The sequence below is a fragment of the Oculina patagonica genome, chromosome 4 (assembly GCF_052425735.1).
Source record: "Oculina patagonica isolate OP01 chromosome 4, crgOcupat, whole genome shotgun sequence".
In the NCBI taxonomy this organism is placed as follows: domain Eukaryota; kingdom Metazoa; phylum Cnidaria; class Anthozoa; order Scleractinia; family Oculinidae; genus Oculina; species Oculina patagonica.
Window position 1 is genome coordinate 7,843,117 of NC_135761.1, and position 17,124 is coordinate 7,860,240.

A 17,124-nucleotide genomic window follows, 5' to 3' on the forward strand; every position below is an offset into this window, starting at 1 on the left:
TCAAAAAAAAATCATTTCTAACAACACCAAACATCGAAAATAAATTTCGAAATTCCACTGACTTCAGAATCACTTAAAGACGATTTTACAAAATAGTCAGTACACGTGAGATTTTACCTATAGCTTGTGAACTTTGAAATTCATTTTCTCAGGCTCTGATAAGAAATTGTCGGTGTTATCACGGATAATTTCTTACATCTTTAGCTTTTAAAAAGGGTAGAAAGTAACGCATAAGCACACAAAACGTGCATGTAAATTATCATATCGCCATTATCGATATAATCGTGCTTGCAATCGATGTGTTAGCTATCGAAACGTTTGCAATCGCAATACATCGATACTTCGATGTATCGTTACACATCTAAATCAATTCTAAAGTGGACTATACCAAAAATTGGCCCGAGAAATTGGCCATCTACCAAAAACAGAAAAGAAACAGTTTAAATTTCTTTGAATGACCCTTCAGTTCTGAAACTCGCTGAAGGGTATTTGTTAATCAGAAGCAATTCTTAACTTAAGAAAAGGCGAACGGACAATACAAAAACCGGATCCTGGTGGATCTGATCAGCAAATTGTAAAAATACGAACAAAAAAACAAAACAAAAACAAAAACAGAAAGGCTGACCGTACGGTAGCCTGAATTTCAGACATCCTTCTGTGCTCGCCTGCTTGCCAGAAGTGACGTCTGAACACTTTTGATAATAATGCCGTCCGGTGACGTCACTACACTTTGGTTTTAATTCATGCGGAAAAGTTTCTGTCGAGGCCGTGAAATTGTGAAAGAAAAATCGCTTCAATAAAGGATTACAGGGTATAAAATTGTTTTAATAGTAAACTACTGAAAACTTGAGACAAATGAATGAGATTTTAATCGACTACAGGCTATATTCTTTTACGGAACCGATTTAATCTGAACTGATTTGCTTTAAGCTTATCTAGCGATCAAAATATAATATGTTTCGCAGCGAACAAATACAACACACTCGTGAGTACTTAAATGAGAGAAGTAGTAAAACAGACGGTTAATGAGGCATTAAGAAACGGAATTCAATACAAAAATATCCTACTTGACTGTGGGCACTGAGTTCAGAAATCACTGGCTCATCGAGGCTGCAGGACATAAGCGTCGAGCGGCTTTGTTGACAAAACAAGAATACATATATAAATTTGGCAAAACACTGCATGTCGAAGCGACGAATGCCGCCAACTTAAAACCTACCGATTTCCATTACTATTCTTCATCCGTAGGTAAACTAATAAAGTAATAAACTCAAGGTGAATGACTAATAAATTCATTTCTGGGAAGGTGAACTCTTTCCAAACGTTTTCAAATTACAATCCTCGCGCGGTAAAATTCAGTCATAATTTCACATAATTATGCAAATAATTTTTAAATCAACCAATCAAAATCACTACCCGGTTTTCGGGTAGTGACGTCACCGGACGGCATTAGGCTCAAATGTGTTCAGACGTCACTTCTGGCAAGCAGGCGAGCACAGAGGGATGTCTGAAATTCAGGCTAACCGTACGGTAGGCGGATTGAACTTGTATATTTTTCTTCCAATATTTCGTCAGACCCGGCCTGGCTTCATCAGGGAATGAACAATTAGAAGCAATTCACGGTTTAGGGGTCGTTCCATTTTAATTCTTAGCCCCTGGTATAAGGTATTGATGGTATACTGCGCCATATACCTTGAGAAGAGAATGAATCTGATTTTTGCGGGCCCAAGAGAGGCCCGCAACCCTAATCTTGACAGTGACCAGCGGATTGCGTATTACGCGTGCGCGTCACGTTTATAAAGGCTATCTGCGAACCGGAAGTTGAAAATTTTGTTCTTCCACTAAGAACGATCGGAATGCAAAAAATGTGTCAATCACGACAGTTTGTCGTAACACCGGAAGAGAAAAATCTTGTCTCCAAGAGCGATAAGAATGCGAAAAAATCAACAGTTTGTCACATTAGATCGAGGCTTCTGTCTTGCAGACATTACGTTTTGCAGACGTTGTTTTATAGGTGTTGCTTTTGAGAAGATCTGCTGTGATTGTATCACAGATAAACTACGGCAAAGCGAATGATTCCAACAACGGTTATTCTCGAGAAATTCCTTATAACACTGACAACAAAGCGAGTTTGCCGACGGAGGAAAATCACATCTCAATTCACACCGCGTGCTCGACTACACTTCGCAAAACTGTCAATCAAAAAAACAACTCTGATTGGTTCGCGGCAATAGGAAACGATAAAAAGCATTCGTGACTTAAGCGTGACGCGTTACTCGACCTGACTCGCAATAATTTTCTTTTGTCCAGTGATTTATCGACACTGTCTGAAACAATTCCCTCCCAGTATCTTCTCTTAACTGCATCGAGGCCCGCACTTTCTAACCTGTGGTTACCACTAGTATAAATTATAAATAGCAACTGCAAGTTTTCTATGAGCGAGTAAACGCGTTGAACATCAAGTGGCCGGGAATAGGACCCAGCAGAGAACTGGGCCTCATACTGTAGTAAACGAGGCGCAGCCGAGTTAATTATTGCTTATAGATAATGGAGGCGGGTAGTCAAATTGTTTTAGGAGACACTCCGAAAGCATTGCTGTCCAAAATTTACGTTTAATATGTATTCTATAGCTAAAAATCAACAATAATCTTCCCTTTTAATTAAGAGCAACGCGCGCAATCGTGTTCTATCCGCTAACAGATAACAGAATGGGACACCCATTCAGACTCACGAATTTCCAATAGAGCGTATTCACTCACGTAACGCTCCCTGGGTCGTTTCTTTGGGTTACGTCACATTACACTCTTCGGGAGATGAAGAGTTGCATGTTGAACGGCCGCGGAGATATAAAGGCTCTAGAAGTGAAGAAATCCTTTTCAACACAAACGCTTACTCCGACGAAAAGGTTATCAAGGGAGTTTGGGTGTCCATGAAATCATACTTATTGCCAGAAAGCAATTTCAATACTGCGCAGCGTTTCGGACGGTTTTTTAATCTCCAGGGGGGGGGGGAATCCAATGTTAAAGGGGCGGGGGTGCTCGTCGGAAAATTTAAGTGAAACCGGTAAGGGGGGACACAATCTAGGCGTGGCTAAAGCTGCATTTGACAAAAGAACTATTCTTAAACGAGAAACAAGAGGTACAGTAATTTTCAGAACGATACAGTTATAGCCTTCAAATTTTTTCATCTGTGAAGAAATTTTTAAAGATTTTGTGTGAGTGACATGCAAAATCGATCTAAACCATCAACACACTATGATGGCGTTTCTTTTGATTCCATTGCATGCAGCGCTAAAAAATACCTTGATGGACAAAAACAGGAAACAAATATTGGCGTCCTGTCCTAAACACCCAAAGTGAGACCAAAATCTGCCATTTACACCCCTTAACGAGAGGAGGAGCGACTCCGCCCTTTCACAAAGGATCACCCCGGGCTTTAGGTCTCGACACATATGGACAACAAATAGTGGATTTTTCTGTTTTGCATAATATTCCGGCCAGCGTTTTATTAAGTCTTCCTTAAATCACAAAAGAGCCATTGAAGAATTCCTTTAAAGTAAAATGCTACTTTGGCCACTAGGCGTAATCATTGTGAAATTATATTGCTCTTAGAAACTTTTCTGAACATTTGTTTATAAACTGAGCTAATTTAATCGTGTTTCAGCCGTACTCCAGTCAAGGGATATTGGTCCGGTCAGCACTTGACGCTATACTTCATTCTGAGAAAAGAAACAAATAAAATACGTTATTATGTGAAGTTAACCGCTTATGTTTGTTAAATTAAGTATTTTGTAATAACGCGACATAAAACTGAACATGAATTAAACGCAGTCGCACTTTACGTATTGTTTTCCTGCAGCGCACGGTCATACCTGCTTTATCTGACTATGCTGCTTAAAGAGACACTGTCACGGAGATTTTAATGCTTTTCGGCAAAAAGTACTAAAATTGGCGAATAGATCTTCTCGTACATGAAATGCACCTAGTACATCGAGATGGAGATATAAAGAAAATTAGTGTTGAAGGAAGCAGGGAGCCATAATAATTTTTAGGTGTGTTTCCAGTCCACAAGGACAAAACTTGAAAAACCAGCCTGACTTTTTCAAATTGAGATCTAAAGTTCCTGATGGCATCACAATAATATCACTTTTTTATCGCTTCAGTACAATTGCATGGTGATTCTTTACAAGATTGGACCACAATTTGTAGTTTCCATATATGTCTTCAGGCTCTTTTTTTAAAGTGAAACTGGTGACAGTGTCCCTTTAACAAAAAAAATGCCTTTACCTTCTGCTCTCGCAAACGATAAACTTGATTGGCCCACGGTCCTCCTTTGCCATCGCTTTTACAGTCTTGTGATTCACTGTATTTGTTGTACGTTTTATGAGCGGTGGGACTGGTAAGACACTGACCGCCATCTTGAACTGCAAACATTTTGTATCCTTGGAGTTTTGCAAATAAAGCGCATTTCTGGATTGCTTGGTTTCTTGTTTTGTAATCATGGTATAGAAGGTATGGATCAGGAAAATCGTACTGATATATCCCATCCACGCTTTCGATAGCTCGTTCATTTGAGTCTTTGTAGCATCCAACAGACTCGTAAGCCATAAATGGAAGTAATCCTGTAAGACAGAAAACAATTCTACTATAAATTTAAACGTGTCCTATCTTAATCCCCGCTACTCATTAACTGTAATTACGAACTGTGGTTGAAATTTTTGCATTAAACATTTTTGTATAATGGCAATAAGTTATGAGATAAACAGCTGTGATTGAGACTATGGACTAATTTACTTTTAAGAAGCCTACTGTGCAGCTCCATTAAGCCAGGAAAACCTCGTAGTACAAATATTACAGTTCAAAATGGAAAAGTCTTGCATGGATCAGCTTTTACATTTTATTTTGAATTGATTTAATTTGGCTGATGAGTTGCTTGGTGGGATTTGATGGGTTTACATGATTCTTCAAGATTAATTAAATTAAAGCATAAATCTTCATCAATCGTACCATCTATGTTGTAAAAGCCATGAATATACACGTCGTTGCTAACTGCCATTGTTGAACACTCAGTCTTGCTATAACCAAACTTAACAAAGTTCTTGTCAGTACGGAGACCACTGGCGCACTGCCCGTCAGCCATAACAGCAAACACTTGATGTCCTCTCCTCTTGGCCGCGAGTGCACACTTCCTGGTAACATCTTGTCTTTGAGTGTAGTTACCATCTAGCACAGGGTCCTGCCCTTCTAGGCTAGGGATGGCACGAGCTTGTGTGTCATTGAAACATCCAAGCTTTGAGTAATAAACAGACGAAAGGATGTCTGCAAACAAAAAATTAATAATAATTGGTTAGCATTTTTATTTTCACCTCTCTTTATTTTCTCACCGGTAAATTTTTCTATTTCACTTCGCCCTAGCTTCGTTTGTCGCGTTACATGTTACGTGTTACATGGTGTAGGGAGGAGGGGAGGTCTTTGACTTCAAATAAATTTTATAGCACAACTAAAGTAAAGCGCGCGTTCTGATTGGTTAATTTAGCGTCTACTATTTGCCCATGAGTGCACGCTGACATATGCCTTCAACCTGAGCGCGCGCGCTGATCTGATGCGACATGGCACAAGAAAGTGCCACTACTTCACGAATTTTTACATGTTTTCTCGATTTTCCTGTGAATTTGAAAGGCTAAACATAAACTGTAACTCAATAGTGCACGCTGTGACGTTTACCATTTGTTACATAATTTTAAAAAATGTTTTATGATTCTTTAATATCACTAAAATTTGATACAAATGTAATTATTATTACAAAGGGGAACTTTTACTGGGTCATCTAAGGCCCGGCCACACTAATGTGCTTTAATATGTTTACGCCAGATCGATACGATCGAAAATGGAGCGTTTTTGAAATCCTCTCCATTTTTGCCGCCCACACTGATATGATAGGGCTCTGTTTTCAAATGCCTCCTCTCTGGACAGCGTTTTGAAATGTATGAATTTCGGATGAAAACGATTAGCGTTTTGTGTGGAAGATAGGCAAAAACGCATCAACGAAAACGGTGTAAGTGTGGACAGACGTAAACGCTGCAAAAAACAACAACAAACAACAACAACAAAAAAAACGCATCGACGAAAACGAATCAATAAAGAGGAATTAATATGGAAGGAGCCCAAGGAACTTAAACACAAAATTCCAAGAAACAATAATTAGAATCTGTTCTGCTCTAATGACTTTTACCGTAATTCTCACTGACAGTCTACAATATCAGTATTACCGTACCTTCCATAGTTCCTGTGAGCTTGTAAACCTGGTTAGCCCACGGTCCTCCTTTTCCGTCATTCTTACAATCATGTGATTTACCGTACTTGCCAAACGTTTCCTGTGCCCTGGGACCACCAACACACATGCCGCCATCTTGAATTGCAAACGTTTTATATCCCCGCAGTTTAGCTGCCACTGCGCACTTTTGAATAGAATCATTTCTCTGTGAATAGCTGTCTTTGAGGAGAATGTCTCTTCCTTCCATAGACGAAATGGATCTTACAGGTTTGTCTCTGTAACAGCCAAGTGATTCGTACTTAACATAGTTGAAAGAATCTAAAGAGAAGATTGTACATGTAATATTACGTCTGCGGTAGAGATTGGATTGTAGAAATTCACATTCTTAAACAAATTATAATATAAACCTCAGTGCAATATTACAACGATCCTGCATGAAGGGAACCGCTTAGTCAAGGTACAGTGCTTATGTTATAGAAATGTTTCTTATAACTACGCAGAATTTTATTTTGTATAAGCATAATTGTAGCCTTAAAAATACAATGATTTATTGTCATCAGCGGGAGGAGCAGGGATGGTGCACTGGTGAGAGCGCTTGCCTCCCACCACATTCTCGTCCCCATGGCCCTTTCGTTTATCTAAGCCGGCTGGGCGTTGGCACGAGAATACTAAGGGCTCTGAAGACACAGGATTTCCAGTCCTAAGATTCTAGGACTTCCGGTCTTCATGTATGCAGTCATGATGTTTCAAAAGAATGAATGAGAGAGTCGTTACGTTTTTACTTCCGTTTTGGGAATTCTTTTTTCCAAACAGCCAATCAAAAAAATTCGAATTAATTCAAAAATCCTATATCTCCAGATCCCTTTGTTTTCTCGTTCCAAGGCCCAGCCGGCTAAAAGAAACGAAAGGGCTATGGGGACGAGAATGCTCAAACCAATGCAATGTGGCCTGTGTTGACTCCCGGACTCGGCGTCACATATGGTTTGAGTTTGTTGTTGGTTCTAGTCCTTGCTCCAATCGTTTTTCTCCGGGTTCTCCGATTTTTCTCTATCCACGAAAACCAACACTTCCAAGTTCCAATTCGATCGGGAATACACGGCCCCAAAAGCTTATAGCTTTTATCCCAACAAAATGAACGTCCTATTCACCATCTTTTACCGAGACCAACACTAATAGAGTCTAAGTACAATTCAAGGCAGAAAGCGCCAAGGTTTTACCTGTATAATAATGCCATAACATGTAGGACAAAAAGAGCTGAAAGCTTTTTTACATTTCGCTACTTTTCGTAAATAATATTATGCGTAATAATTTTTTGATAGATTGTTAATTGTAAATAGTATACTTATCATATCTCATGTAAGAGTTACTCGCTAATTTGGTTTCTTTTTAACTGCAAAAGAGTTCTAATAAACTATTATTATTATTATTATTATTATTATTATTATTATTATTATATTAATATTATTATTATAATTATTACTATTATATTATTATTATTTTATTATTATTATTATCCTCAGCGTGTCTAAATAAAGGTAATTTTTTTTAACTTAAGGTGGCCCGATCCTATTTATTTACGTGATAGTTGCATTTTTGAATCGCGCTTTTTGGCAGGAAAGATTTCATTGATTTCTTCGAATTTTTGCGTCCTGAATGAAAAATGTTCGAATGTACGGAAAATGGCATTCGTTTTTCAGTCGGAATAAAATCTTTTGAGATTTGAACATAGTTTCAAGAGCTGACCATGCAACTCGCTGCACAAAATGCTTGTCAAATTGTATTTAAAAATGCTTCGCTTATGCATTCATGTCAACTGACGCAGCCAAACTATCGGTCATCTGAAGGTATTATGCTACCCAAAACCTTATCAAAAAGAAAATGAGTAATCAGAAACCTACAGCAAATACAGACAGCGCAACAAGAAGGACAATTTTATGACTCGTGCAAGGTAAAATTAAATATTTTATATTCATCTCAGCTATCACGTATTCGTTAATTTATTTTCGAAAAAAACTTAGAATAGCAAAAATGAACATTTAAGAAAACCCTTACCAGTTTTTGTCATAGTAGGTTCCCATTCTGAGCCGGGAGAAATAAAACTGCCAAGTTGAGTACTTCCCACCATCCGCTTTTCGACTGCAATGAAAACCCTGTGCCAGATATATATTCAAGATAGCTGACTTTGTTTTTGCATTCCTTACGGCCAGTTTGCCACTTGGGGATAACAAGTCTTGGGGCCGGAAACATTAAAACAACATTTTAATAAGAAAACCAATTTTCATATTTGAACACTCGCTGTTTTGCACATATGTGAAATTATTATAATTCAGTATAAGAGAGAGTAATGGGCCGAGTCCCCAGAGACAAAGAGAACATTTAAATACGCCCTTTAGCGGCGGTAAGGGAAAAAGTTAACCGGTAGATCAAGTGCAAGAGTAAAAGTTCGTTAACGGGAGTGGCAAATAGAATTGTAAGTAGCTATAGTGTATTACATTATTACAACAACGTTATACTGTTAGGATATATTATACTGAGGTTAGGATTAAGTTATATTTTTGTTCTTATTTATAGTTTGACTACATTATATTGTGAATTGCGTACGAAGACAATCACGATCCAGTTTAAAAATTAAAGTCACCGTTTCCCGTAAAGCTGTGGTGCGTTACAACTTATGTCTCATCACTTCGAACGGCACATTGTTCGAAACAGTCAAAAATTCTAACTTGAGAAGAGTAACTACACAGTGGATCATTATTCAAAGATGCCTCCAAAAGTTGAGAGTATCGCAACGCTCATTTCCAAAAGAGACTTTACAATGCCTCATTAGACGAACTCTATGAAGAATTCGACGTGCTTTATCATGAGGAATCGGAATTAAATGCTTTAGAAAACGTGCACAAAGAAATAGCGGCAAAATACAGAAGTGTTAAGAAACAACAGGCAACAATAGCCGACAAATTAATTGAAGCCGGAGAGTCGTCAGGTGAGGAAATAAGTTCAAACAAACAAGTCGGAGATAAAATCAAGAGCGATTATTTAAAGTACACTGAACGATTCGTCTTATATCAAAAGAAATGCAACGCCGAAAAGAAGCCGACCTCTGGAAATAACGAAACGCTCGAGGCGATGGCTTCAGCAGTTACGAAAATGGCCGACGTTTTAGGCTCCCAAAAAACCACAAGTCATGGATTAGAAAAATTATCAGTTCCAACGTGGGATGGAAGTAGAAAAAATTATGCAACTTGGAAAAACGAGTTTAATTATTGGATGGAAAAATACAAACAGGATAAAGACGAACAATTGCAAAGACTTCGAAAAGCTTTACCAAACAACTCATTTTGGTCGGATCAAGTTAGGCCGTGTAAGACGATCGACCAAGCATGGAAAATTCTCGACACTGAATTTGGAGATCAAAGAAAATTAATGGATATGCTGTTAAAGGAAATTAACAATCTCAAGCCAGTTAAGAGCGACTCGAAATCGCTTTCGCGCTACGCGGCTAGAATTCTTGGATTCGTAAACAACATGGAACAAAACGGTTGCAAGGTTACAAATGTTAATGAGGCACCTTTTGTCATGTCCCAGCTTCTATCGAAATTGGATGCCAAAGACAACATCGAATTCGGCAGAGAAATGAAACGCCTGAAAAAGGAAGAGAACGTTTCGAACTTATTAGATTGGTTAAACGAAGAAGCAAGTTTGCGATCCCGCGTCCATTGGGACACCCGCAACGATGCAGGAAATTATGAGCACCGCACTCAAAATCAACGAAGTTCGGCCAGTCATGCGACAGACAGAGAAGTTCTCGATGATGAAATCTGCCCAGTCGGATGCGAAACGAAGCATTTACTTTCTGCGTGTCCAGTGTTCCAAAAATCATCTGTAGACCAAAGATGGGAAATTGTCAAACAAAACAGCCGATGTCGTAAATGCCTAAGAAATCATCATACTGATCACTGTGAAAAACCCGACGGCACCACATGCAACAAGTGCACCCGTCGCCATCATCGCTCATTACACAACGAACGTATGCCTCCAGATGTAAATACCAGTCAGTTAAATCCCGAAGCCGTGCCATACTCGAGTGCGACTCACGAGGGTAGTAACAATAACGTACAGGGAGTGAGGAACGCTCCTGGCATTTGCCCTGTCCAGAAATTGATGGTGAAAGACAAAGACGGAAACTTTGTTGAAGTCCTTGCGATGCTAGATAGTGGTTCAAACACAAGTTTCATTTCGAAGGATGTTGCGAAGAAACTTGGCATAAGCGGTCCTAAAACACATTTAACCATGAATTTGGCTGGTGGTCTGAAGAAGTCAGAAGAATCAGAGCTTGTTAACATAACTGTTGCGCCAATTTCAGAAGAAAGCATTCAAAAGTCCATGCAGGTTTACGCATTAAACAAGCCGTGCGGTCCAGCAAAAACAGTGTCTAGAAAGACTGTTAATAGCTACCAGCATTTAGAAGCAATCTCAAATAAACTGCATTTGTCTGGAGGAACAATTGACTTGTTGATCGGAACAGATTTTGCAGATGCGTTCGTTGATATTCACGTAATTTCCGGTGGTCCTGGTGAACCGATAGCGAAGAGAAATTGTTTCGGATGCTCGTCATGGGTCAAATTGATGACCGAGAGAGTCAACCCTCTACGATCAATTCAGTTGATGTAGGAACTGTCAGTGCATTGGAAGACATGACAAAACTCCTTGCTCAAGACATGCTTGGAGTCAAACCGACAGAGCTTTGCACAAGCAGAGACGACGAGTTAGAAGAAAACAAATTCATCAAGATGATAGCAGATTCATCACAAATCATCGATGGGCGAGACCAAGCACGAACGCCATGGACAGATGATGGACCCCCAAAGGAGAGTAATTCCTATGTTGCGCTCCAACGTATGTTGTCCTCAGAGAAAACCTTTAAGAGAAAGAGAAAGAACTGTTTCGAGAACGTACAAGTCGAAATTCCCAAGCTGTTCATCCTCATCCTTATCCTGCTTACCCTCACCGGATTGTACAGCACTTGCAAAGAAGCACTGGAATTCGCCGAGATAACTGACTCCAAGACAGTATTTTGGATGGATTCACAAACCGTATTAACCTGGATTAAAACGCCCCCAAAGAGATTCAAGCCGTTCGTCTCGGCGAGAGTTGCTGAGATTCAGGAAACCCTTGACACGCAAGTATTTAAGTACAACAGATCAGATGCCAACCCAGCAGACACTTTGACAAGAGGAGCACCACCAGAAGAGATTAAGACATGGATGGAAGGTCCTCCGTTTCTGCTGCGCCCCGAAGAAGAGTGGCCTAAGTTCGAAGAAAATTCAAAGAAAGCCGACGAAGAATCATTTAAAAAAATGAAGTCCAACAAGGAGAAGTCGACCAACTGCAAAGAACCAACCCCATGTCCAGTTTCTTCAGAAGAATCAACAAACTTCAGACAACCGAAAGACAACCCTATCTTGCAACATTTAATGAAGACCTATTCAACGTTCGCTAAAGCTAGAAAGACCCTGGCCTATGTTCTGAGATTCATTAACAATACAAGAAAAAAAAATAGGTCACCAAGGGTGACATGAGTCTAATGCCGTATGGCATAGTGATACAGATTGCGCGGTTTTCGTAAGCCGGTTAAAATTGGTTAGAGGTTTGTGTTCGGGAGTTTAATTTAAAATGCTTATAGCAAGCTAGGGGCATCGTGGATGATTATGGATGAAAACGAAACAGTCATAAATGTTATATGCTTCACAAAATTTAAAGTATGAACAGGAGTTGATGTTACTTCTTCCGTATTGTCCGTAAAAGCAGAAACGATTAAACATTTGGACAAGATTGCGTGACGATTTACAAAAAGCATGTTCATTACAACAAGGGTTGAAGAACTTCACATCGTTTTCTTTCAGATTTTTCACCATTTTGATGATGACTCTTAAAACAGATTTTGCAATAAAAGCACTTGAAATAGTGACTGTTACTCCATTGTACTGTAAGCACTTAGTGACAGATTTTCCTAAAAACGGGTGTAAATGCTCACGTCAATATAATGATGACCTTTTGAACGCTGGAAACTAGGCAATTATTATCGAGCTACCATACACAGGAGCGAAGACTGTTTATCATGATGTACAAATTTCGCGAATCATCACTTCCATATCAATGTAACCATTTTATGATTTTTCTAGCTGTAAGAAGAACTTAAGATCTCTGAGAGTCGTAAAAGCATGAAATTCGATTTCAGTGTATGGCAAAGGCCGGGACAGTGTAATACTGCAAAGCGGCCAAACAAACGCATTTTGATTTAGTCGCGTAACTTGATTTACATTTATCCATGTACATCTTTTATTTTTGAAGGTTTTTGTTTGCACTGTAAAGAAAAAATTGGTCAAAATTCGAATGACTTAAATACAAAAACCGAGGTAAAGTTTTCTATTTTTTAAAACAAAATAAATATTTGGTCGCATTGTGTAAATAAACGCGAGTCGCCGTCGAAATATTTTTTTCTCAAAGACGTCTTGCTTTTTAAGCAAGACGAAAACACAAGTGCTTAACTGAACTGAAAACGAAGATTTATTTTCACAAAAAGCTTACAAATGTCTTAACTGGAAAATTATTTCGTCCTGTTCAAGTGTTGAATAATCGTGACTTGAGAAAGAACTTTTAATTATGCGTGGGAACACGTGTCGCTGATTGGCTGTTTTTAATTGAAACTAATCGTGCGTGTCCGTACGGAGTCCGTTCTTGCAGCTGATCATTGTTTTCTACATTACAGCGAACGATTATCGATCCCGAACCATTCCCTTGGGATTGCTAACAGCTTTTTTCATATAACAAAGAGTCTAATGCGCATGCGCAAAGCGCACGCAAGCATTAGACGCAAAAAAACGACACGAGCCCAATTTTACCAGAAGAATTGAAACAAACCGAACTACAGATGTTCAAATGGTGTTCAGAAACAATCAAAATAGACACTGTCGACCAAAAGCTGATGTCAAAACCAGATGAACAAGGATTGTTACGCGCATATGGAAGACTCGAAGGCATCATTTACGATCGACCGATCCATAAACTTTGTTTAATTGCTACAAAAGAGGAATTAGAGAATGAAACATAAGTACAATCGAATGACACGTGACGTACAGATCGTTGCTCAATTCAATCACATGAATGTAATAGGATTTCCGCACTGGGGAGGGAGTGTTTTGCACATATGTGAAATTATTATAATTCAGTATAAGAGAGAGTAATGGGCCGAGTCCCCAGAGACAAACATTGAGTTAACCGGTAGATCAAGTACAAGAGTAAAAGTTCGTTAACGGGAGTGGCAAATAGAATTGTAAGTAGCTATAGTGTATTACATTATTACAACAACGTTATACTGTTAGGATATATTATACTGAGGTTAGGATTAAGTTATATTTTTGTTCTTATTTATAGTTTGACTACATTATATTGTGAATTGCGTACGAAGACAATCACGATCCAGTTTAAAAATTAAAGTCACCGTTTCCCGTAAAGCTGTGGTGCGTTACAACTTATGTCTCATCACTTCGAACGGCACATTGTTCGAAACACTCGCTATGCCCAAGTGGCTAACTGCCCGTGAGGAATTCGAAAACAAAGTCAGCTATCTTGAATATATTATTGAGCACAAGGGTTCTCGATGCAGTCGAAAAGCGGATAGTTAGAGGTACTGTTCTTGGCGGCTTTATTTCTCCTCAGAATGGGAGCCCACTGTGATTAAAACTGGTAAGGGGTTTTCGTAGCTAGATGTTCTTTTTTGCCAAGCTGAGATTTTTTCGAAAATAAATGAACGAATACGTGATAGGTAAGATGAATGTAAAATATTTTATTTTACCTTGCATGCGTCATAAAACTGATTGTCCTTCTTGTTGCGCCTCTAGTGTTTGCTGTAGGTTTCTGATTCCTCGCTTTCTTTTTGATAAGGTTTTGGGGATCATAATCCTTACAGATGACAGATAGTCAGGCTGCACTGTCCCGTTGTTTGTGCTCTGAGGCATATTTGCTAAAGTTTAGGAGAAATCTATCGTCGGGTTTTAAATTTAAAGACATTTTTGGTAAAAACTAGCTCTTGAAAATATGTTCAAATCTCAAAAGATTTTATTCCGACTGAAAAATGGATGCCATTTTCTGTAAATTCGAACATTTTTCATTCAGGACGCAAAAATTCGAAGAAATCGATGAAATCTTTCCTGCCAAAAAGCGCGATTCAAAAATGCAACTATCACGTAAATAAATAGGATCGGGCCACCTTAACGAGTTGCCGACACACGAACAGGACAAACGGGATTCACAGTCCCGCGGGTTACGGGATCGAGATCCGCTGCAGACGCCTGACCTGCAGTTATTAGCTGTTCTCATCTTGCTCCATTTAATGCATTTTTTTATTGTGCAATGCTTTAATTATTCTTTATTGAATTCACCTTGTATCGATGAAAATTAATGCACTTCATTGGCCCACGGTCCTCCTTTTCCATCACTCTTGCAGACACGGGAGATGCCGTATTTGTTAAAACCTCTCAGCGTGGCACTACCAACGCACATACCACCATCTTGAATGCCAACAACTGCATATCCACGACCTTTTCCAACCAGTATACATTTAAGGATTGCATCTTTTCTTGATTTGTAGTCGCCGTCAAGAAGGTGGTCTTTTCCTTCAAGACTTTCCATGGCTCGTACTGGTAGATCTTTGTAACATCCCAGTTGTATGCCATATTCAGTTGTAGATGTTATCACTGTAATGCAACAAATATTGAACATTGGATTATGGGCGTGATTAAACTGTTCAGAATGTAATTGATGCATAATAGTTAGAATAAAGGAAGACTACTTTTAAAAGGCCTTTCGTGTTCCCTTTGCCCTTCTTCAGAGTGTACAAACATAAATAATAATTAATAATTAAGCGTGAAACCCTTTTTATCCTTGCGTGTTTGGAAAATAAATTTAAGTTAGTTTTAAGAGAGTTAACTTCCGTCCCTGCCGCTGGGTTCTTCCCAGGCAATTCCAGACTCTGTCCTGATATAGTCATACATACTTTTCCTAATGTACTATGCATGCCACCCTACCTTGAATCCCTCCAATAACATAAACATGACTGGCCCCTGATCCTCCTTTTCCATCGCTTTTACAATCCTCTGAGATTCCAAATTTGTTGAACGTTGGGCTTGCAGTATAGTCGACAAGACATAAGCCGCCATCGTGAACAGCAAACACCTCATATCGTCTCTTCATTGCTGCCAGTGCGCACTTGTTAATTGCATCCGTTCTAAGTGTGTAATTGCCGTCAAGAACATCCGGGTCTTTTCCTTCCAGAACAGTCATCTTGGGGTTATGTTTGTAGCATCCAATTGAATCGTATACTCAATCGTGGAATAGAGATCTACAACACAAGCAACAAGAATGCAGGTGAATTACCAGATGGGTTATAATAATCTTTTAAAAGCAGAGAGCATCATGTAGATTCAGTCGTAACAATGAATTCTATTATCACGAAAAATTGTTACAACAGGATGTACCCTTAACCGAAAGTCGTCGATTTCTAAAAAAACCGGACCGAAACTGTATTCAATAAGTTTTTAAAATTTGTTCGGCAATTCCTTTTTCGCTGCCAAGGCCACAAATTAAAATGTATTTTTATTACATGTTTAATGCTTTAAAACAGAAAAACGCGTGTCGAGTCACACCTTTCATTTCTCCGATAGCGTATATGTGATTGACTCCAGACCCTCCCAGTCCATTGCTTTTGCACTTCGTTATTCTGCCGCTCATGTGAAAGGTTTTGTGGGCAGTAGAGCTGCTTAAGCACTTGCCGCCATCTTGAACAGCAAACACTTTATAACCAAGTTCCTTGGAAACCAGTGCACATTTCTCAATCGCGTTTTCTCTTAGTTTGTAGTTGCCATCCAGGCGATGATCTTGCCCCTCTAGACTTGGCATGGGACGATACCAAGAGGGGTCGATGAAACATCCAACTGATGTATACTTAACAGAGCAAGGAGAAACTGAAATAAAGAACGTAATAGTGATGCTCACTTTGCGTTTAGGTAGGTAGGTAATCTTTATTTTATTACAGTTGAAACATCAGCTTTAAAATACTACATACTATCTACAATCCTTACTAAAAATAAGCTTTTACCGGCCAGAATAACTTCTTTTCGTACCACCCTGTACAAAACAGAGACTTTTCCTTGGGTTGTTTCCAGCTTTAGTGCAAGCTCTTTACCTCTGGTACCAGGAGGAACCAGGGTACTGGAGACTGCCATTGTCCTCTAATCTTTGTCCTCTGTGTGCCTCGCAGAACATGCGTTGTGTCCAGGTCAGTAGAATTAACAACAAACGTTTACATGCAATTGATAGAGCTAGCAATCGAGTGAACAAGATTCCACTTTCTCCTTTCTCCTTTTCTCCTCCACTTTCCTTTGTTACAAGACTCAAAAAGTGGTCATAGCGGTGCCGGGAAACCGAGACTGCGCAGTAGCTATCGAATGGTTGCTAAGGGCCGGCGTAGTGAATAGCTGAGCTTGACAAAGTTCATTGTTTAGTTAGCATGTTTTGGTCTTGACTGTGCACAAAACACAATACTGAGCTATTTGCATTTTGATTGCTCCTTTGAAGTTGCCGGACATCAAAACAACAAACAGTGATAACGGTGACCAGTATGGCAAAAGTAAGGATTGCGAGTTATCCTGATTAAAAATAACTCCAATGATTCTGAAATTATTTACAATTTTAACATTCTCAGTGACGTGAAACATCGGGTGAAAAATCTGGCTGAATGATCTGATCTGGCTTCGTCTCGGGAAACATCGAGACTCGAGGGAAAACAAAACT

At 39.1% G+C, this 17,124-nt stretch overlaps 1 protein-coding gene across 1 annotated transcript; it reads right to left on the reverse strand.

The window, feature by feature from the left end:
- Positions 1–3,470: 3,470 nt before the first annotated feature.
- On the reverse strand, positions 3,471–16,264 carry LOC144648115 (uncharacterized). The gene is made up of 8 exons (XM_078507749.1): positions 15,978–16,264; positions 15,360–15,653; positions 14,740–15,029; positions 7,491–7,527; positions 6,274–6,591; positions 5,007–5,318; positions 4,287–4,621; positions 3,471–3,718 (listed from the first exon to the last, which is right to left on the reverse strand). Exons 1-8 carry the CDS (start codon positions 16,228–16,230, stop codon positions 3,707–3,709), a joined length of 1,851 nt encoding a protein of 616 aa, XP_078363875.1. The 5' UTR covers positions 16,231–16,264; the 3' UTR covers positions 3,471–3,706.
- Positions 16,265–17,124: the final 860 nt, after the last annotated feature.

Bases quoted from the DNA above. Each gene is read 5' to 3' on its own strand.
- LOC144648115 (XM_078507749.1), bottom strand. From the start codon at position 16,230: ATGCCAAGTCTAGAGGGGCAAGATCATCGCCTGGATGGCAACTACAAA. The intron at 7,528-14,739 runs GTGCATTAATTT...AAAAGCTTTCAG, and splicing joins GAGGACCGTGGGCCAATGAA to CTCTTTTTGTCCTACATGTT. The intron at 6,592-7,490 runs GTAAAACCTTGG...TCTTCTCTTTAG, and splicing joins GTTATGGCATTATTATACAG to ATTCTTTCAACTATGTTAAG.